Source organism: Toxotes jaculatrix, chromosome 1 (assembly GCF_017976425.1).
Source record: "Toxotes jaculatrix isolate fToxJac2 chromosome 1, fToxJac2.pri, whole genome shotgun sequence".
NCBI lineage: Eukaryota > Metazoa > Chordata > Actinopteri > Toxotidae > Toxotes > Toxotes jaculatrix.
The window spans coordinates 15,415,184-15,436,887 of record NC_054394.1 but is presented as its reverse complement, the minus strand read 5'-3'; the positions used below and the strand labels follow the sequence as shown (position 1 = coordinate 15,436,887).

The following is a 21,704-nucleotide window of genomic DNA, read 5'->3' as shown; positions in this document are numbered from 1 at the left end:
TTACTGACACACAAGCAGCTTGTCCCCAAAGGCTTCCATACTTTAATCAACAGTGCATTTGCAGAACATTGTTTACCTACATAAAAACCAAATTAAACAAAACTTAATCAGGGTTCCAAGTGCTGTGTGTAAACAAGCTAGCTACCACCATCATTTTTAATGCCGTATTCCTCAATTCATTAAAAAAAAACATCCAGCTTCTAAAAGTCTATCTGAAAGGACACACATGTGAGTCGGGTTTGGGCTGTTCGTGCCCCTGTAGAGTCTCCTAAAATAAATATCCCCGATGGAAAACACACTTGTTTTGTGATAACACCAACGCTGTGAGCCACCCCTTTGACTCTGTTCTGAGCAGCAAGATAAGGTCAACCAATTCCCTGGACAGCTCCCTGCACAATCACACCCTGTGTTACTCTTTGATGGCACCATTTACCTTCTTCTCCGTTAGAAACAATTTATCAAATTATCTCAAGCAGAGCTCAAAAGGGCAGCCATTTTGGTCGTGAATAAAAACAAAATTGGAAGTGCTCCATCGGGAAATTAATCATGCTCATTAAACTGTAAATTAACACGTTTTATTGGTCACATTATGGCAGCTGACTTTTCTGTGTGGAGTATGCATGTTGTGCATGTTCTAGCATGGGCACAGTCAGTCCACAGACCAAAAACACGCAGACTCTAAATTAAATGTGTGAGTGAATATCTTGTCTGTCTGTGTCTGTCTTTACATGATAGCGCTGACAGTAGCCCAGTGTGTGACGGGATTTGCTTAATTGTTGTTGGGGCAGTTGTTAACGCACCTACATTTACAGTGTGTTGCCTGTAATTTAGAGCCCAGTGAAGGCGTCTATTATTCATTACAGCCACAGTGTGTAGAATTTGAGACTTTCAGACTTTGACACAGTAAATGGGAGATTCAAAAAAGAGGCACTGAGGCAGACAGCAATGCACACTGAGCCACAGCTAGCCTTTGAAGCTCTGATCCATAAGCTAGCATGTTCCAACCAGCCTTCATTTAACCAATAAACTGCTATATATGCTACATGTTTTAATAAGACATTGTTTGAATCCAACTTTCGGGCCAATTCGACATACTGGGTTTGTGTTTGGTTCTTAAGAAGTTTTCTGGGGGGAGGGAATGGGTTTTTCTACTTTAATTTGATAGTTCACACAGAGAGTAGGGGGTAAAACCTTAGGCCTGCTGCATGCTTCTCAAGACAATCATTTCCTCTTCGGGCTCGTTCCAAAACGTGCTGACAATGACCAAATAGTGCTGTGCTATTTTCAAGCATAGACTCATCACAGATCACAGATAGCTGATAAACAAGAAAACATGAGCCAAGTTGAATAAAAGCTCAGTAATTTCAGACTTTTTGTGATACAGCAAAGCCAAAGTTAAGTATTTTTTATGACTAGCACATGAAATACTACATCTGTACTGAGAGCTTTGTCTGCCTGGGGAATGGAGATGTTAATTGTCTGGTTTGGAGATAGAGAGCATGCTGTCTGGTGTCAGAGTCCCTAGACGGAGGGAGTCTGCACTTGAACCACTCTCACCAGTTGAAAAAAATCAAGATGTCTAGATCTGAATACCAGCTTAGCGTAATACAACACCCAAATTCAATTTGGAATAAAACTTAACTTGGGAATCAGTTAATTTCCCTGGCCACACAAATGCAATCACTACATAAAACAGTAAGTATAAATCTGACAAAAGGATATGAAGTAGGCAGCCTTTGTTGTTTCAAAGCCAAAAGAATGGCAGCTGCTGCTATTGTTACCATCTGGAGCCAGATACTCCCTTGGTCAGCCATGAGGCTCCTCCTGTGGCATCGCATTACATCCTTCAAAGCTGCAGAACCTTTCCAGCAACCTTGAGCTGCTAAGCTAATTGCTCACAGTTGAACTTGTGACCCTGGCCTACTCAAAATTAAACTGGGAAGAAAATACACACTAGCCACCTGTCTACAATGAACAAATGGTACTGACTGATGAAGCAAAAGTGCCTTCAGACAGAGAAATGATAGTAACAGGTGAGAGGACAAACAGGTGATGACAGTCAGCGCATGTTGTGGAGGAAAAACAAACAAAATAATCTTTCCACCCCATTTTCCCCCCTGCTGGAGAAAAAAACCACATGGGCTGGCCTAATCTGCAGTCAAATGTTATGTTTCCATTAAAATGTCATGCAAATTCAAAAAATATTTTTAAAAAGTCCACAATATACAATATAATTCTATGTATCACTGTGTTTTCACGAACTACAAATATTCACCTGAATACTATTTCTATTCTTTACTTTTTGTGCTGCTGGATGAACCTAAGACAGATGACTGGTAAGACAGTAATGATTTCTCGATAATAGAAGCAACAATCAAAAGCCAGGACAGTGTCCTGTATACACACACCTATGCCACACCTCAGTTAGGAGCTGTAGAAATTATTCATGGCCATGTGGCTTGACTTCACAGCAAAAAACGGTGTTGCTGCAATCGGTGCAGCTTGCACTCTGGAACATGTGAGCTACAAATGTTTGCCATCCTACAGGATATCAAAACAGATGCATTAAGCATTCACACTTTTGTCAAAGGCCAGATGATCGTGAAACCAGCTCGGGTGATAACATCACCTCGCATCACGCAACCTGGCTGCATTCTGTATGAATAGCCAACAGAATACAAAAAAACCCAATATAAAACACGCAAAAATGTATGAGTCCAAATGAATAGAAAAACTAAAGTTAGCTACCTTTATTATAACAAACACGGACCGTGCAATTATTAAGAGCCTGCTTTTCCCACCAAATCAGACCAAATTAGAATTTATTTCCATTAATGTTTTACCCTTAAATGGTTAGGGTGAAATTGTGTGCATCTGTTTTCATGCAACTGATCTCGCTACAACTCGTCACATAAAAATGAGATCAATCCTGACCATATTCTCAACTAAATGGTTTTAGTAGTCTAACCCAATTCTTAACCATTATATTTACCCAAAATGTTCTGTTTGCTTAAACATGACCATTAACCTGTCACATAGAGAACAAAGGCACTATTGTGGCATAATTCAATTCGTGGACGAGTAATATAATGCTCCTATAAACTGATTTCGCAATAGGCAATGTGTATTACAGAGTCCGTGCTGTATTTCTTAAATGTAGAACTACGTTAGAAACAGGGATACAGATTTCAGACAGCCACACAGCCCACTGGTGGCAATGACATATGAACCTAATTCATTATCAGTTCATATAAATGCCATTTTGGTTCTCTGCTCCCTACATGTCGAGCAGCATTAATCTTGGACAATATCAAAGGAGATTATGTGGAATGTAGTAATATTAGGTCATCCATTTTTCTGGGCAATATCAGCAAATAACCAGTAAACAGCAATTACAGTATTATATACATAGACACTGAAATATATTAATTAGTAATTTAACAAAAGATGGCTGAATGCATCTCCTTACAACCAGAAGAACATTACTTAATATACACTGTACATCTTCGCACAGCACTGTATCGCATGCAATCACTTTGCAAACGAAGTCGTACTACATGTTGTAGAGTTAGGGTCTGGGTAGGTGCTTGACCATCCACCACCCTGTTTTTTTTACCCCAAAAAACTCATTTTTGGATCTCAGGATTTTTATTTTATTCACCTCAAGTTAGTCAAAGATGTTTGGTTATTTATGAAGTAGTGCAATGAGGTCTACGGCTCAGGTAAGATGATGCCAAATCCAGACTGTGACAATGAATATGAAGGTACCTAATTTAGCCCCTGTCTGCTTCCTGCTGTTGCTATCCCTTGAGCCTAAAGCAGGGGTTGCTGTCTTAACTCACAGTCCCACAGCCTCACTACACACTGTGGTGCTCTGCCTGTGTCTCGTGGACATGATCTTCTATGCTCATTAGATAAAAAGGCCCTCTATTTTCTAAAGCATGTGACCATGTGGTATTTCAACTGTGAACTTATGACTATCATTTAGAAATCTTCTCCTTGTTGGATTAGCTTCTGTACACAGGCAACATACCATTCAAACGGACACAGACGACACTGGTCATTCTTGCTTTCTGTAAGGATTATATGAAAGACACTAGATGCATGCATGGAAAACTCAGAGCTTCAGATGGCTGAAATGTATGTAAGTTTCAGTCACAGGCAAACGTGTAAATGCAGAATTTAGCAAGTAAAATTATTTATACGCCACAGAGAAACAGCAAAAGATACTACACACGAGACTCACTGATCATTTGTATCTTGTGTTCTTTTTTTTCCTCAAGAATGACAAAGTAATCTATTTTGCATGCAAAGCCACCAGTCTATCACCTCTATCAAACATGTATTAACAGCTGTCACCAACTTGCACACACTGAAATACTACACGCCACAACAAGCAGTTATATCGATTAGCAAAGCACTGATCATAGTGCCACATAAACTTACATTTGTCATTACGCCAGCTATGAACACAGAAGAAGAGTGAGCTGTTTTACATAAAAAACACATCTTTTCCCTCTTCAGCTTCTGGACTAGAGCGACTACTGTGTTATTAAGACCTAGGGCACTGACAAGATTGCTGGATGCTCTGTGCTGGAACAGATGTTTCCTTCTTGGGAATATTTTTCACCCGTCACTTTTGTGACCGCACAACATCTTCTTGTCATGGTGCTCTCCCCATAAACTCTCAGTCATTCTATTTTGTTTACTGCCTCATGTCTGTACGCACACCACAAGATGACATCATTCAGATACCAGTCTTTAAGTTGGTCACAATGCAATACTAACAACCAGCTGCCCCAGGTATAGGAAATCTGTGCAGTGTGACATCACAACAACATGTTCTCAAGTCCTTTTGCCTTCCCACCTCGGTTAACATCCAGCATTACCCACTAATACCAATTATCGCAGGGGAAAACACTCTTTAAACATTTATTTACCAGCCTCACTGTGCTGACTTTCTTCCGGCATTACTGGTATCATTATCACCCACAACCTTGTTTTTATGGCCTTACTACTGATAAGCCAAGAAATGTGACCCAAAAGGGGAAACACACAAACATAGTAATACAGAGCTGAACTGCACTCATGTTGTTGTTGTCTCAAAAGGTTCACAGTACCCACAGATGGTGGCAGCTTCAATACTGTGAATGTTTTTAGACACAGTAGGTTGTGAAATTTGAATACTGGCGAAGAATGGTAAGTAGCCAAATCAGCCAAAACTTCTATTTAGTGTCTCACGCACCAGTGGAATTTTTAAGCTTGGGAAAACAAAACAAAAACACCCAATACGCTACACCTTAGTGTCCGGACAACAAGAGAAGTACTACAATCATACAGGGCATGCAGGCAGGCAGGGGAAGTACATAAATCTTTTGTCTACACCATGTGTCCACCATGTGAGTCTTGGCTTTCTCTTTCCGGGCTCACCATTTTACAAACAACATGAGTTTTAGTGGGACCAGGAACTCCAAGTGATGGTCCCCTGCCACATAAACACCAGGTGCTGCTGACTGTTTTGCCTACAATTATAGACGCTACTTCTGTTTTGCTGATGGGTCATGGTAATGTCCAAACCTTCACATAGAAGTTTAACTATTAACTCTATACCTCATGTTCAACACAAAACCACCACCTTCATGATGGTAAAAGACCAAGTAAATTATTACAGCCACATTTAGTATGATTAACTTGACATTAGTTCCAATTTTGGATTCTTACACCCTGCATCTTTCACTGTGCATTTAAATATACTAAGCTTACTAGTGTGAAATGGCAGGTAAGGGAAATACACTACTCTTGTTAAAATATTGAATTTATTTAAGTTTTTATTTATTAAGACATCTTTTGCTGTGTTGGTCTTATAATGCTGGTTGTGGTGCACAGCAACAACTCAAAGGCCATAGTGATCAAAATCTCTGACAATATCAACGGGCACTCACAACACTGACCAGCATACAACCGGAAGCCGCAGGCTGTTAGCTGTCCACCATGAAAGAAGCTCGCAATATATTAACTATCTATCTAAGATAAATAGCTGGACGCAGTTTTGAGACGTAACCACGACAAACACGTGTAAAGGAGACGATAAAGTTCATTAAATGTAATTGTAGTTTGATATCAAGAGTTATTATACGCCATCTTGTACAGGTTTAGACCAGATAACATCCAGCGCGTGACATCATGTGAATTGATTTCTTATAGTTGATTTTTCTTTATTTAGTTATTCTTTAGTTATTTTAACACATACATCAGTAGTGCATCCAAATTTACAATTCGCGATAATGTGAACTCAACGGTCTATTAAGTTTTAGCTGCGAATGTGGTTTAGCGTGAAATGTTTTTGCTGGGTTAACTAAGTCACTTACGAACCCAAGTGTTATCTAACGTAATATATGAAGTAATAATACAGCACTCACAAGTTCAGTCGCTCGGTGCATGTTACCCATCTGTGGTAGCTTAATGTCGGCAGAATCGACTGTGTTGTTTTACCTAGGTTCGCTCATGATTTAAGCAACACGTTAAAAAGAAATCGACGGGTCGCCGTGACAACACCGACATAACAAACACTGGAGAGTGACCAGTGCACTCACGGTCATAATTACCGCCAACGTCATCGCTACCATTGTCTGGCAGGATATTAAAAATAATTCACCGCTAGTAAATTAATTACCCAAAGTGCAGACATAGCTAGCAACATACAAAGCTACTGATGAAACCTTATACGGCCAAAAGCTCGCTAGCTAAGTTTGTTGCTAAGTTATGACTTTGTATTACGTCACATTTGAACTATCGCTTCGAAGGTTAAGTCACACAAATATCACCATTGACAGCCTTCAGCCAACCACTCACCTTCACATAGAGTCACTATAAGTATAATCCAGGGCTTCTCTGAACATGTTATGGACTTATAAATCCATACCATGCACAGTTCGCCTGCACTGCTGCCATCTTGTCCTAGACGACAGGAAGGGAGAGCTCGCTCTCGGTAACGCCACCATCTCCCACATTTTAAACATTAAATAACTCCGGCATATGAGCGTCCACAAACACCACACCGAGCCCAGGTTGTAGCTACACAGTTCAAATGCGTCTCCTTCCTCTTAGGGCGATGTAGCCCATGTCTGAAAGGCTGTCCGTTACCCCGTCTAGACGTGTGGTTCCGCGGCCCTGCCAGCCTCTAACATGTCCCTTTTCTCTAGCAACTGCAAGCAAATGTTTGTGAACTGACGGCATTGGCCAGACCGGAGTAATCAATCATGGAGCAGACACGTTCGCAAAGATTCAGAGATAAATTCATGTGCAATACAATACAAAAGAGAAAAAGGGAGAAATTATCTTCTCTGGATGTTCCAAATATTTAGTAAACATTTGATTAGAAGATACAAATTGTGTAAAGACACAGATTATGTGTATTTGAAAGGGTGAGGTGAATAAAAGAATGGATTGTGGTGACCAGAGGGGTTCATCGTACTTTTGACTTGTGAGTTTAACACACTGAAGTTATGGGTCTTTGTTCACCATTTCCTATTTACTTGCTAATTGATAGAGTAAACAGTGATGGTAATACAATCTAATCTTCTGGATAGTCTCCTTACTTAACCAACCCTGAGTTGAAAAGGCTTTATAGGCAATAACAATGAGCAGAAAGGGTCAAGTGAATGAGCAAATTGTGTATTTTATCTTACAGGCACATCAATAATTGAAAACAGCTTCTAGTGATTAGTGCTGATAACTGATTCCACAAAGAAGTGCAAAAATGCAATAAAAAGAACTCTCAAACGACGTACAATATCATTGATCAGTTTCTGAAATGTGTTTCATGTCTCATATCTAAATATGCAGTGAAAGCCATAAGGAAGTCAAAATATGCAAGCAAGAATCCATCCAAGAATCCATTTTCTTTCTTCTTTAGCAGAGAGTCAACAGCAGAGTGCTCTTAAGGAAATTAGTGGTGGAACACATGCTGAGGTCTGCTGCTCAGACAGTCAGGAGGCACCCAGCTGACAAAGAAAGCTGCTCATAAGCCCCTGGTGTCTGAGATAACCAGTTGTAACCTAATCCACCAGAAAGGCCTTTGTCTTTCCCAGTCCTCACCAGGTCCCCACCCCGCTTACAGACAACAAACCACCAGGTCTGGTCAGCTGGAAAGCAGGTGGGAACACCTCTCCTCTAACCTGGAGCATTATGAGTAAACACAGCTGGGTTGGCCCACAAGTATAGAGGACCCCTGTAAGTTTGCTTATCTTCTCATGGAAGGCACAGGGGTGCTTCCTGGAGAGCTGGGATATGTTGTCCTTCCCAGTCACATCCTGGTCAGTTGTGCATGGCTTAACACACATATTCCTTAATAATTTGGCAAAAAACTCTATCAACACCATCAACATTGGCCTGCAAAAGTAGACTAACAATGTCACATCATGCCAGTATCAAATCTGAGAATTATTTTAAAAGTTTTGAGATTTTTGCTGGATGCACCAAGACGCAATCAGTCACACTCAGAAATGAGTGTAAAAACATGAAATTACCGGGCTACTACATCCTGTAAGCTCACATATATAATTTATACACGAGTTTTCTAAAAAACTTTGTGTGTGAGGAAAAAAAAGAAACTTGTTCGCTTATGATCAGATAACTGTTCTGTTTTCTTTTACTCTGGTCTGTTTCAGGTAGTTGACCAGATACTCACAAGCGCGCGCTCTTGGTGGCTATCATTTGTCTCCCCCTGTTGGCCAGTGTGGCGAGCATCATTGTGCAGTGCAAAAGGAGCTTTTGTTGTGTTGTTGCCATAGGTTGTTGCTGAGAGGTATTTTGTGATGTTAGCTACAAAATCAAAATCGTGCGTTGTCTTGCTTACAAGGTGGCTAGGGGTCAAAACATAAAGCTTATTGATAGGGGTTAGGGTCGTAAAAACATGCCTGTATTTGTACAATGACCACAGCGAAAAGCCACTTATTGACGGAAATTATAAACTTGGTTTGCAGGTGCAAATGAATCACATGAAAAAAACAAAGATTAGTCAGTTAATCTATAAAATAATTATCAGATTAATAGATAATGAAATTGTTAGCTGCTGCACTATTGGACACTTGGACACAAGTAACCACTGCAGAGTGCATGACTGATTTCAAAGGCCTGTTTTTAAACATTAATGAAAATATAATTAATGAATAGTGTGTTACATTTGCAACATATAATAGGTGCTGTCACATCACAAATTTTGAGGTATTTTACACAGATTCATTTTGAGGAGTGTGATATTTTATTTTGAAGGATGGGCGCCGGAACTATTATTGTTGTTGCTGTTGGCGGAGCGGAACACAACTTTCACGCCATTTTGAGGCAACGACCAGCCATTGAGAAGCTAGTTGAGTGAGGGCAATGTGATCGATACTTTCGAAGCTATGCCGATTACTTAGTCGTTTTAAAATACTTGCCATCACGTTATTATTTGAGCGTTTTTCCAACTGATATAACATTTCTAACCTAGATTACTCTTCCAGCCATGTCCACCGAGGGAACAGCCGACCAGGTAGCTACATGTAGTTCTGCTGAGGGGGGAAGCTAACCCTTACTGAAATGCTAGCGTCAATTATTTTCATTTCTTATTTGGGTAATATTACAAAGTAAAATCTGTTATAGTAAATGTATTGTGTTGTGACTTTTATGCGCCAGTCTTAGCTAGTATTGCACAGTCACACAGACACAGTTTGTCATTTCTGTGGGGTTGTCGTAATTCTCCAAGTTTAGCTTCTCGTACGCCATGTTGGACTGGCTAGTTGTAGCATTGCCGCTACTTTTAGTTGTCCAACATTTACGCGTTGAGCTTGTTTAACATTACCTGCATCTTAGCTTGACAATAACGTAGTTGCTGCTAGTTTGTCAGTCACTGTTCTCGATTGTAGTTTTCACTGTGTTGCATGCGTCTCTATGGCGCCAGCTAGAATGACCGAACTAGCTAGTGAAATAACGATCAGTTTACCTTGGTTTTTCTTGTTGTGTTAAACATACTGCAGGGGCGTAGCCAATAATTCATTATCCCGTTAATCCATACTTAGTCAGTCCCTATACAGTAAGCCCGTGAGGCCCCTCGAGTCGTCACCACAACCACCAGTCTTTTCAGCAGTATAACCCTTTTCCCCTGTGTTTTGTGTTTTTGCAGGCTGCAGCAGAGTATATACCAGAGAAGGTGAAGAAGGCTGAGAAGAAGTTGGAAGAAAACCCATATGACCTTGACGCATGGAGCATTCTGATTCGAGAAGCACAGGTTTAGTGACACAGAGTTGCATTCCTGGGGTTAAGCAAATTGGGAATCAGGGTGGGGGGGGGTTGTAGTGGGGTTGTAGACTGTTAAAATGCAATACACTACATCCTTTTTCCATATGGTTGCTTCTTTATATGTTGAATAGTGTGGAATGTAAATGCATTCTCCTCCTTTAGAACCAACCCATAGATAAAGCAAGGAAGACATATGAGCGACTTGTCACACAGTTCCCAAGTTCTGGCAGATTCTGGAAACTTTTCATTGAAGCCGAGGTTAATACTTTTTCTTTTCTTCAGTGTGCATGGCTGGGAAGTTTTCTAACATGATCAACAATGTGATTTTTCACACAAACAAAATGTCTCTTACTTCACTGAAGTTTAAAGTCACAATTCTTGTTTTGAATCACTAGATGCGGTTAGGTTGGTTGTGGTAATCAGCTTTAACCTGTACACTTTTCATCACAAGTTTATTAGCAATGGCTAAGAGTAATGACTAAAGACATTTTACATTTCAAAGTATCTACCTTAGACTATGCTACTCAGTGAAGGACCTGGATTGAACCTAGACATAGGATGATGTGAAACACTTTTTCAGTCTCTGGCTAGATTCATTAAGAATTGTGCCTTTAAACACAAAGGGGAATTTAGCTCTAACCCTTTCTTTTTCAGAAAATTCTTATGTTCCCAGGATTAAAAAAAAAAAAAATTCTCTGCGCCGTATTTAAATGGGGTAAAGTGCATTTGTTGCATGTTTGGTCTGCAACAGTATTAAAACTATTTTAATGGTATTGGAGTGCATTAGCCTTTTATTCACTTGTCGTGTCAATTTATTGCCTCCTGTGTCATTTCTTTCAGGTAATTTTATAAACATATATTTTGATTGTGTGGCCCATTCTTTCCTTGAGACACCCCACCCTCCCACCCCTCCTGAATATATTATGACCCATTTGCCTTGATGCCACCCACAGGCTTTGCTTTTATGGAGTCAGCTACTGATAGGATGATTCATTTTCCCTTGCACATTATCATTTTTGCTAACCCGATGAAGTGCATTTTCTGATGCCCTCCACCTCTGCGGATGACTACTGCAAGTAGTAGTTAGTGTTAAACACATTGCTTGCACAAAGTTGCACAGTGCTGTCAAGCATCAGAACTGAGCTTCTAGTTAAAAGTCTAGTGTGTAGGTCTGGAAAATGATAACCTCTATGCTGTGAATTGAAAATGGCTGTATGTTGAGGTTGTACTGGTTGTGGTTTGTTGTTGTGGGGTTGCTCCCCTGGGTGAAGCTATCCCTGCCCCCTCCACTTCCCCCATCTCCTCGCCCCTCTCAGTCTTTCCCCACTTGAATTACCCAGTGCCAAAAAAAGGCCTGGTGTGATGAGTGAAATGGACATATATGTGTTATAAAAATGGAAAAAGAACACATTGCTGCCTTTTCCAAATGGACTAGGCTTCTCAGGAACAGTCTTTAATAATTTACTTTAGCCTACAGATGGCACTAACTGTACTTGTGCCAGTAAAGCATCAGAGTCACACTCCATGCTACTAACCTTTTACCCCATCTAACAAAGTTGACAGCAAGCTGTATTTGAAACGAAAAAGCACTATAGTTATTAGTAATCTGTGATTTGTAGTTTATAAGAATATGCATCAGATCAGAGAGAGGAAGTTCAAATAAAGACTGAAACATTTGTCTAGAAAACGGGAAATGTAGGTGACTCAGACTTATAGGATAGTCTCCACCTGAGAAATAATTTTCTTTATTGTAATCAGAATGACATTTTATAAAATATTTATATATCTTTGGTAGTCAGACGCTAGCAGACTGTCGGAGTGAGTTGCTTAACACAGGGAGTCCAAACTCAGTATCCTGAGCAGGATGGAATATATACAATACAGTATAAAATGTATTGTCAGATGATTAGGTAAGGTTAATGTGTATAAGTTCTAATGGGCAAGTTGTACTTGTGGATGTAGCTCATGGTTTTCTGTTATACTCAGTTATGCTTTTGATTCCAAGCTTATTATACTGCAAATAGTCAAAACCTCTAAAGTTAACAACAGACATTTTATTTTCAACTTCTTTTCAGCAATTTCTTTTTTTGCCTATTAGTATTATTATTTAGCCATTAAATCTCCCCACTAAACTCCTAACCACAATTTATTCCAAAACACAACTGAAGATAGTTCAGCATAGAGATTTTAACTGGCCTGACACATTTCTTTTAAATTCCTGCTGAAGGTTTAAAAGCAGACAGTGAACTTCTCAAAGTAATGAGAACTTCTCAAAGTAATGTCTAAGGCTTGTGTTGGTAGGCTATTTGAATACTTTACCCTTCATTTGTAATTCATAGTATAGAGAAACCTCTTTTATCTGGTAAGTATGTTGATCTACTCTTCCCCCTTTTTAGAACCACATGTCAGAAGTAGAAGGTTAGAATTATACATTTACCGGCCTAAGATGAAAATCCTCCTAGCCTTACTAAACCTATTTACGCAGGATTCTCCATATTGTGCAGTTATTTTGGGGTGTGGGAGTGTGTCACAGAGTACAAAGCAGTTTAACTAAAGTGTGCAAGTTACATTCTCTTAAGATTTTACAGAGGCCTCATTTGAACAAGTTGCACACTAGGCAAATCAAAAGTTTCTTTCATTGCTTGCATCTTTTCAAAGCCCACTTTTCGACAGTCCAGCTCAGTCAGGATTATTTCACACAGTCCTTTCACAGAAACACCCAGTGAAGTATGAGAGAGTGTGTCTTTGAGTGAAGGTTGCCAGCACATGTTGACTGACACGATGCTTGAGTTTACGGTTGTTGTGTGTTTTGACCCCATAGTGTGATGATTGAGAAACGAGAGGATACAGAGCCCGACTTCAGCAGTCTGCCAGTTTTTCAGAATGTGTCAGAATACTTATTCATTTAGGAAAAAAAAGTCCTTTCCATCGTTTTTTTTTTTTAAGGGTTACAACATGGGCAGTCTACTCTATGTTAGAGATGATGTGTCTATTTCAGAAACGAGCAGGGACTCAAATCAGTGTAGTCTCTTTTATCTTCTCCAAAAAGGAATTGTAATTCCTTCAGCAAATTTTCTAAAAGTGCTATTCACAGCTTGACTGTAGAATTAAGGCACATTTTGAAACTTGATAACTGCAGTGTGGAAAGGTATTAATATGAGTCATTACTGTTTGCATGTATGGGGTATAGAACCTAAGAAAATTGGGTATCAGTATCCCATGTGAGCAAAGTTCATCATAATGTGCATACTGTATGATGGGTTCCATCTTATGCTTATGTAACTGAGTTGGCCAGAGAAATGTTCAGTTTAGTCATCTCTCACAAGTCAGGAAGATGTTATTTCTTTTCCTAAATGAAACAATGTCTTATAACTAATCTGTTTCTGCCTCCTACCTGCCCTAATCAGCTTTCCCTCCCATAAGTTGATTGTATAATTGTTTAGTTTATATTTAATTATGCAATTTTATGATGTGAACTTTATTCATATTAAAATAAGTTCATAGTGTGCTTAAGCTATCACATTGCTGTGTTGTAGATTTTTTTTCTGGAAGGCATTTTAGTAGAATTTGTGCTTTATGAGTCTGTTAAAGCAGCAGTAGATATGTACTAATGTAGCTTACCAGGAGGAGCAAATAGAAAGTTTTGTAACCATCTCACTTGGCTCATCTAAACAGATTAAACCTATATCACAGTCTAACATGTGCCCATAATATATCTGTTCCGTTTCAGTGTAGCACATGGAAACATTACGATTTGTATTAGCTGTTGTAAAAGCTCAGATTTTATGGATTCAGGAAGACTACTTGTAATTCTGTTACCTAGAATTCATACTTCTTCAGCCAGTAACTTGAATAAACACTTTGGGATGCTTAGAAAATCTTTCATTTAGTCGCGCAGTTTTGATTGTTAAAAAAAAATGAAACTAAAAACGAATAATTTCAGATTCCAGTTTGTATCTTGCCTAAAAATACACATTTCTATTAGGAGATACATTTTCTAAACGGTTTCCCTCTAGTTATTAGAGATTCACAGTTGGCTTGGTCTCTCTTTTTAATGAAGGTGAAGCTTAATGTGACAGATGTGCTGTTGCAGTGCCTGGAAAGAGCAAGTAATGTAGGTCAGTCTTTTTTTTAGGGATGGTACCCTGAAGGCCTTCTAAACTGCATCGCATCTAGTTTTAAGAAATGATTTCCTAGACAATATACTTTTGTTTGGATCTAGCGTAGAGGCTTTTTTCCTGTGTAGTTAGCCATTTGCCCCAAACACGTGCAACGCTTTGAAATTTTGAATCGCATTGCATTAGTTACATAAATGACCAGAATGGACTTTTCCTCTTGAATTGTTAAATGTAGCCTTCTCATTTGGATGTTGTGGAACATTTGTACATACTGGCGTAGATATAGATGAATGTAGGTTTTTAGTTTTGTTTCTGTGCCTTTAATCAAGTGGGAGAGAGTGAGGGAATCGAACCAGGGACAGTGACAGTCACAGTTTATGAAATGTGTCTCAACCAGCAGGCCACCAGAGGTGACCTGTCAGTCTGCCTGTTTGTCATTCATTCAATCTGACAGGGTGAATTCATACTTCTTCATATTTCAGTTGGCTTACAGCTGTGCACTGTACTTTCTCAGGTCCTTGTTCCCGGGGGTGTTCCTGTACTATACAAACAATTTTTGTCACTAGCGAGCAAGTAATGCTGCTTTTTTTTTTTTTTTTACCTTGGAGAGCACAGTAACTCAGTGGGATAGGATTGGTCTACCCAAACGCAGGCCCCCGGTGTGCTAATACCACAGAAACAACAGCCTCTCCTGTCTGTACTGCAGGATGCTGTGAAACCGTTGCAACTTCAACCCATCAACAATCGGCCATATGAAAATCTTTTCTGCTACGTTGTTTCCTTAAAGCTGTGATTTAAATGTCAAATATTATATTTCTGAGATTAAATTTTAAATGATTAGATTAATAGTTAAATTCTGCATTCCAATCCTTTCATCAGGGTTTTGTCTGTAACACGTGATCACTGGTGTTTTTCTGGGTTATGTGGCGCAGTTTGCAAAGAAAATAAACCCCCTTTATTTTAAAAGTAATTTGTCATTCTTGTGTGAATTTCACTTTGTTGATCGTGTGCGTGTGTGTGTGTGTGTGAGAGTGTTCCCATTTGCATGAATGCATGTTTCCTGTAAGCCTTAAACATAGAGGAGACTTTTGAATTAACATTGCATTTACACTCTTATTTGCAGATCAAGGCTAAAAACTATGACAAGGTAGAGAAGGTAAGTGTCCATCACACTCTTAAAAGCTGATTAGTGTTATTTTGGTATCCGGGAAGTGTCGTCTTACTGTCTTTAAGTAGACAGCTGTCTCCTACTATTATATTAAAATCATCAGTGTGTTACAAGACATCTGAAATTTAATGTGAAAGGCATGTAATGTAATGCAATGCATGTAATTTGGTCCAGTTATTTGAAGCATAGACCATGTGCTTGCAACATAATGAGTTTAAGTCCCAGAATCCACAAAACTAGTACACTAAATTGGAGGAAGAGTTCAGGTTTGGAGAAAATGTCTTTTTTGAAAATGAATGTAGAGCCATTGATGTGTGATTCCTTTCATACTGGTTTTCAAACATCTATTATTTTGTACCTACTGTAGTTTGTGGTATCATGGCTTAATTATCAGGATAAAAAATGAATATATTGTGTTTCATCTTTTTGTGGGTAGCACCTTTTTATATACTAGTGTGATTTTAATTAGAATGTACTTTAATGTGTTCAAACGATGAAACTGGTAGAAACAGGCTTCTACACTGGTTTTTGCTGGATTTCCACACTTTTAATAAATTCTGTGAGTTTCTCTTAAAATGTTCATTTTGTTCAGTTTTTGCCTGAATGTCAAATCAATGCATCATTGACAGACATTTGTATCTCTCAAACTTCAAGCTCTTCTCCATTAATTGGAGTTTGGAGGAGCTCACTGAAATGTGGGCCACATCTGAGGCCTGTCTAATGCAGCAGGATAACTGTAGTGCACCCCCACCCCCACCCCCCGCCAAATCTGGCATATGGGCTCCAGTAAAAACCGCTTTTCTGGATTTCCCTCAGTGCAGTTGTTAATCCTCCTACATGGGATCTGCCACTAATGATCAGCAGGCTAGTTTGAGCACGGGATTGTTAAACCAAATCAACGAAACACTGACAACGGGTGGTTGTCTGGTACAATTTATACAGCATATGTAAAATGAGCATATGTGTCTCTATTCCACTGATGTTATCCTTCCATATTCTCGCCCCTGTAGTTGTTTCAGAGATGCCTAATGAAAGTGTTGCACATCGACCTGTGGAAATGCTACCTCTCATATGTGCGAGAGACCAAAGGGAAGCTGCCCAGCTACAAGTAAGAGAACATGCTGTGTGGTGGGGTTAAATTGAAGTATGCTGACATACTTTACCACGTACTAGGTACTACTACTACATGCATACTGTGTACGTACTGTAAAATACACAATTTACTTAACACAGTTATTTTCTTTATCTCAGAGAGAAGATGGCCCAGGCATATGACTTTGCCCTGGATAAAATTGGCATGGAAATAATGTCTTATCAGGTACACAGACCTGAACTATTTATTTAGACTTGTGTATATGGGTTTGTGTTATCTACTGTCACCTAACAGCTACAGTCTTTCCTTTCACAGATTTGGGTGGACTACATCAACTTCCTCAAAGGAGTGTAAGTATATATCCTGTAATATTGTGAGATTTGACAAACTGCCTTAGCCAGCTCTTAAATGTTGACATTTTTGTGTGTCGTTTCACCAGTGAAGCTGTGGGCTCATACGCAGAGAACCAGCGAATCACTGCAGTAAGGAGGGTGTACCAGAGAGGTTGTGTCAACCCCATGATCAACATTGAGCAGCTCTGGCGAGATTATAGCAAGTATGAAGAGGTGAGAGACCCACCCAGGCTAAATTACATAATTTTGCACATATGGAGTGTTAGTGGTTGAAATGTGAGAGCATGAGAGAGTGCTTTACCGACTTCTCTATTTCATCGACCAGGGGATCAATGTGCACTTGGCCAAAAAGATGATTGAGGATCGAAGCAGAGACTACATGAACGCCAGGAGAGTTGCTAAAGTGAGATTATCCACACAAAGTGTCACAAATACACACAGGCTTGTTTTGAATATACTGCTCACACTGTGTATATTGTCATTTTGCTTATAGTATTTATTTTTTTCCAGTAAATCTTATCTTGAGTCTTATATTTTATAGTTTTTGTATATTCTGGGTGAATCTGTCTCTTTTGCTGCTGTGACGGATGCAATTTCCCCATTGTGGGACTAATAAAGGTGTATCTTATCTTATCTTGAATCCTTGTGCTATATTATTGAATTTGTAAAGTACCATTGACTGTTATATGCTGTGTGTGTAATACAGGAGTATGAGACTGTGATGAAAGGGCTGGACAGGAATGCACCCTCAGTACCACCCCAGAACTCTCCTCAGGAAGCCCAGCAAGTGGAGATGTGGAAGAAATACATCCAGTGGGAGAAAAGCAACCCGTTGCGCACAGAAGACCAGACCCTCATCACAAAGAGAGGTGACTGTTTGTGGTCAAGATGTTTTGTGTTGTGTTATAATTTCTAAATATTTGCTAAATATGCCTCATAAGGCAGGGATCATGCTGGTGTATCATTTTAATCATTTCAGATCTTTCCTTTGAATGAATTCAGCCACTAGATGGCGCAGGTCGACACTTTTTCTCCTCACTCATGATTTAGTATTTCATGAAGATTAGACATTGTCATCAGTTGCTGTCATGTCCTGTGTTGCAGTCATGTTTGCCTATGAGCAGTGCCTGCTGGTGCTGGGCCACCATCCTGACGTATGGTATGAGGCAGCACAATACCTCGAGCAGTCCAGCAAACTGCTGGCAGAGAAAGGGGTACGAGATGAAACCTTCCACACTCACATTTTATGTGAAGCTGACAAAGACCTGTTGAGTATTTTTCAGAGAATTCAAACTCGGACACGAACTAGATCATTAACACATTTAAATGTGATTTTTTTTTTCTCAGGATATGAATAATTCCAAGCTGTTCAGTGATGAGGCAGCTAACATCTATGAACGTGCCATCGGGACTCTTCTGAAGAAGAACATGCTTCTGTACTTTTCATTCGCTGACTATGAAGAAGTGAGTGTCCTGTTGCTTATTCAGTTGCGGCCAAAACGGCAAGAGACACAAGGATTTATCAGCATATTTCTTTTGCTGTCCTCACAGAGTCGCATGAAGTACGAGAAGGTCCACAGCATCTATAATAAGCTGTTGGCCATCGAAGACATCGACCCCACGCTGGTCTACATCCAGTACATGAAGTTTGCCAGGAGGGCGGAGGGCATCAAATCAGGTCGCACCATCTTCAAAAAGGCTCGGGAGGATGCACGCACACGTCACCATGTGTACGTGACTGCAGCACTGATGGAGTACTACTGCAGCAAGGTGAAGACGCAGATAATCACATATTGAGTTTACATATGGTGTGACTAAAATCAACCTTACTCAAGGTCTTTTTTCCTAAACTCTTTCCTGACAGGATAAATCAGTGGCCTTCAAGATTTTTGAGCTTGGTTTGAAGAAATATGGTGACATTCCGGAGTACATACTGGCATACATTGATTACCTCTCACACCTTAATGGTAGGTTATGTGTAATAAATAATAAAATAAAAATAAATGTGAGATGTTGTTAGAAGGAAGTTGCTTTACATCTAATACAAATTTTATCAATGGCATTTGATACTAAGGAAGCAGCATTGTTTTAGTATCAGCTGTTAAAATCTGGGTCATAGTAACAGAAAATAAATGTGTAACCCTGTTTTTTCCGTCTTCTTCTCTCTCCAGAGGATAACAACACCAGGGTTCTGTTCGAACGTGTCCTCACCTCAGGAAGCCTGTCACCAGAAAAGTCAGGGTAATGTCAAGTATTAATTAAGTTGTGTGTGTCATAAAACTCGATATTTGTGATGATTTTTATTCACTTCGATTCTCCTTTCGCCCCTCAGCGAGATCTGGGCTCGGTTCTTGGCCTTTGAGAGCAACATAGGAGACCTGGCTAGTATTCTGAAAGTAGAGCGCAGGCGTTTCACTGCCTTCAAGGATGAGTACGAGGGCAAAGAAACGGCTTTGCTCGTAGACAGATACAAGTTCATGGACCTGTATCCCTGCTCTACTAGTGAACTCAAGGCCCTTGGATACAAGGTGTGTATTTTGCCCTGTGTGGAGGACATAAAATGGCATCTCTTGCTGCCAAAGCAATGAAACAGATCATGCTTTCCTCTTAACATGAACTGGTATTTAAACAGTTTCTGCTGTGTGTTTGTAGGATGTGTCTCGTGCCAAACTGGCAGCACTGCTCCCAGAGACTGTGGTGGCGCCCTCTGTGCCTGCACTGAAGGATGAGGCTGACCGTAAACCTGAGTACCCCAAACCTGACACCAATCAGATGATCCCGTTCCAGCCGCGTCACCTCGCTCGTACGTAGTACTTAGCTGCCCAAAGTCCTCTTTCAAATCTAGTTAAAGTTATGACACATCAGTGAAACGCTGTCTTAAGGACGCATTTCCATCACATTATTAATTATTAGTCTTTACGCGTGTTGAAGTTTTTTTTTGCAGGTATGTTGTTGCTATGTCTGTACACTGTTCTCTCTTCTACATTGATGTAATAAAAGGATTCATCTTGTCTTTCTCCCCACAGCTCCAGGTTTACACCCAGTCCCTGGTGGAGTTTTCCCAGTCCCCCCAGCTGCTGTTGTTCTAATGAAGCTGCTCCCTCCGCCTACGTGCTTCACTGTGAGTAACAGCAGCTTAATGCTATCAAGCTCATATTTACTGGTAATGAACAAAAGATTAAAGAAGTAGGATTTTTTTTTTCTGCTAGGACTCAAAAAGAATCTGTGACTGTGTTTTGCTGCAGGGTCCCTTTGTTCAAGTGGATGAGCTCATGGAAACATTTAGGAGATGCACACTTCCTGAGAGTAAGTTGCTTTTGTCAGCACTTCAGACTAATCCAGACCATGTCTGTTTTTAGCCACACTAGCAACGTGGCTCTGGTGATGGAAATGTCAGTCAGATGGTCGGTCAGTCACCCATGGCCCAACACTGGTCCAAAGTAAACTCATTATGTTAAAATGTCGCTCTGCCCCTTATTCAACATGTTGCTGATGCATTTTCCGTCCCTTCAGCTGTTGATGCTGCTGTAGAGCTGATCACTGGCAAACAGCCCGATGCTGGAGGGGAGGGCAATGGATCCATGGAGAACCATGCTATTGCCAAGTCACTGAAGAGGCCTAATGCAGACTCCGACGAGGAGGATGACAAAGGAGCAGTGGCTCCGCCCATACATGACATCTACCGTGCACGCCAACAGAAGAGGATTCGATAAACTAACTAAAACACATGATGAACCCAACAAGAATGTAATCTTTATAGCTGGTCATAAGGGGTAAACGTTCATGTTCATATTTCTGAGTGTGTCTCACTGATTATACATCCTTTGATCTCTGTACAGAAGACGAGCATACATATACACGCACTCACAGACATACATACAGTATGCACACCTGAGTGTTCTTGTGGATTTTGTTTTGTTCACAGTTTTTATTTTTAAAGACTGACCATTATACTGTAAAAAAAAAAAAAAAAAAAAAAAAAAGATTTTTAAGTCAATTGTTGATTTTGGCACACAGTTCAGTTCTGGCCTTGTGATCTTCCAGTGATGGCAAAGTGGAATTAAGCTTTTTTTTAGATAACTGGGGGAAACACAGTTCCTTTCAATAAAAGTGGAAAATAATTCAACCAGATTTGTGTCTTGTTTTGTTTTTTTGTTTTTTTCTTAACCCACGCTTTATGCTTTATTGCTATCTTCCTCTGTCACTCAGTGGACATTTTATTAAGACTTCTCCTTTAGCACAGCAATACCAGGACTTTTCATTGCCAATAGGGGGCAATACATGACACTAAGTTGTTTATCTGAAAGGTTCAATCATCCTCTGTTTGAATGAACAGATCCACTCCATTGAGGATCTTATAGGCTTAGATTTTTCTAGTCTACATAAGGTCAAGATCATTTTGAAAACTTTTTACAGCCTTTATTTGAGCAAAGATGATGTAAAACTGAAAATATGTTTACTCAAAAAACATCTAACTTACACAGTGAACAGTTTTTAAATATTAGCCAGCTGCTCGTTTCACATCGCCCGATTACGCCATTATTTGTCTGCCCAGCGCAGCCTTTGTTCTCAGTGTGTGGCAGCCTATCTATCTCACCTCTGAGCCTATTCACAGGTGACACCCTGGCATAAAACAGTTTACGCAGAAGACCACTCTACTGCCACATAATGAAGTCTGAATTCTGCTTTGAAAT

General features: G+C 39.8%; 2 protein-coding genes across 2 annotated transcripts in view; one reads left to right on the top strand and one right to left on the bottom strand.

The window, feature by feature from the left end:
* Positions 1-7,179, bottom strand: part of hipk3b (homeodomain interacting protein kinase 3b) — a 39,417-nt gene extending 32,238 nt beyond the window's left edge. The window contains exon 1 of the mRNA XM_041053778.1: positions 6,853-7,179. Within this exon, the coding sequence (XP_040909712.1) occupies positions 6,853-6,925 (73 nt within the window). The 5' untranslated portion in view covers positions 6,926-7,179. The remainder of the gene's footprint in view (positions 1-6,852) is intronic.
* A 2,158-nt stretch (positions 7,180-9,337) lies between these two features.
* On the top strand, positions 9,338-21,136 carry cstf3 (cleavage stimulation factor, 3' pre-RNA, subunit 3). The gene is made up of 20 exons (XM_041041632.1): positions 9,338-9,532; positions 10,163-10,267; positions 10,441-10,536; positions 15,520-15,552; positions 16,575-16,672; positions 16,816-16,882; positions 16,973-17,007; positions 17,097-17,223; positions 17,336-17,413; positions 17,717-17,879; positions 18,115-18,224; positions 18,358-18,474; positions 18,562-18,780; positions 18,875-18,977; positions 19,182-19,251; positions 19,343-19,538; positions 19,663-19,813; positions 20,037-20,131; positions 20,256-20,316; positions 20,524-21,136. The coding sequence occupies exons 1-20, from the start codon at positions 9,506-9,508 to the stop codon at positions 20,721-20,723; spliced, it is 2,151 nt and encodes a 716-aa protein (XP_040897566.1). The 5' UTR covers positions 9,338-9,505; the 3' UTR covers positions 20,724-21,136.
* The last annotated feature ends 568 nt before the right edge of the window (positions 21,137-21,704 follow it).

What these genes read in the sequence shown, in the direction of transcription:
- cstf3 (XM_041041632.1), top strand. Translation starts at nt 9,506, where the DNA reads ATGTCCACCGAGGGAACAGCCGACCAG. An exon ending in CCGAGGGAACAGCCGACCAG is followed by an intron (nt 9,533 to 10,162) that starts GTAGCTACATGT and finishes GTGTTTTTGCAG; the next exon opens with GCTGCAGCAGAGTATATACC. An exon ending in GAGATGCACACTTCCTGAGA is followed by an intron (nt 20,317 to 20,523) that starts GTAAGTTGCTTT and finishes CCGTCCCTTCAG; the next exon opens with CTGTTGATGCTGCTGTAGAG.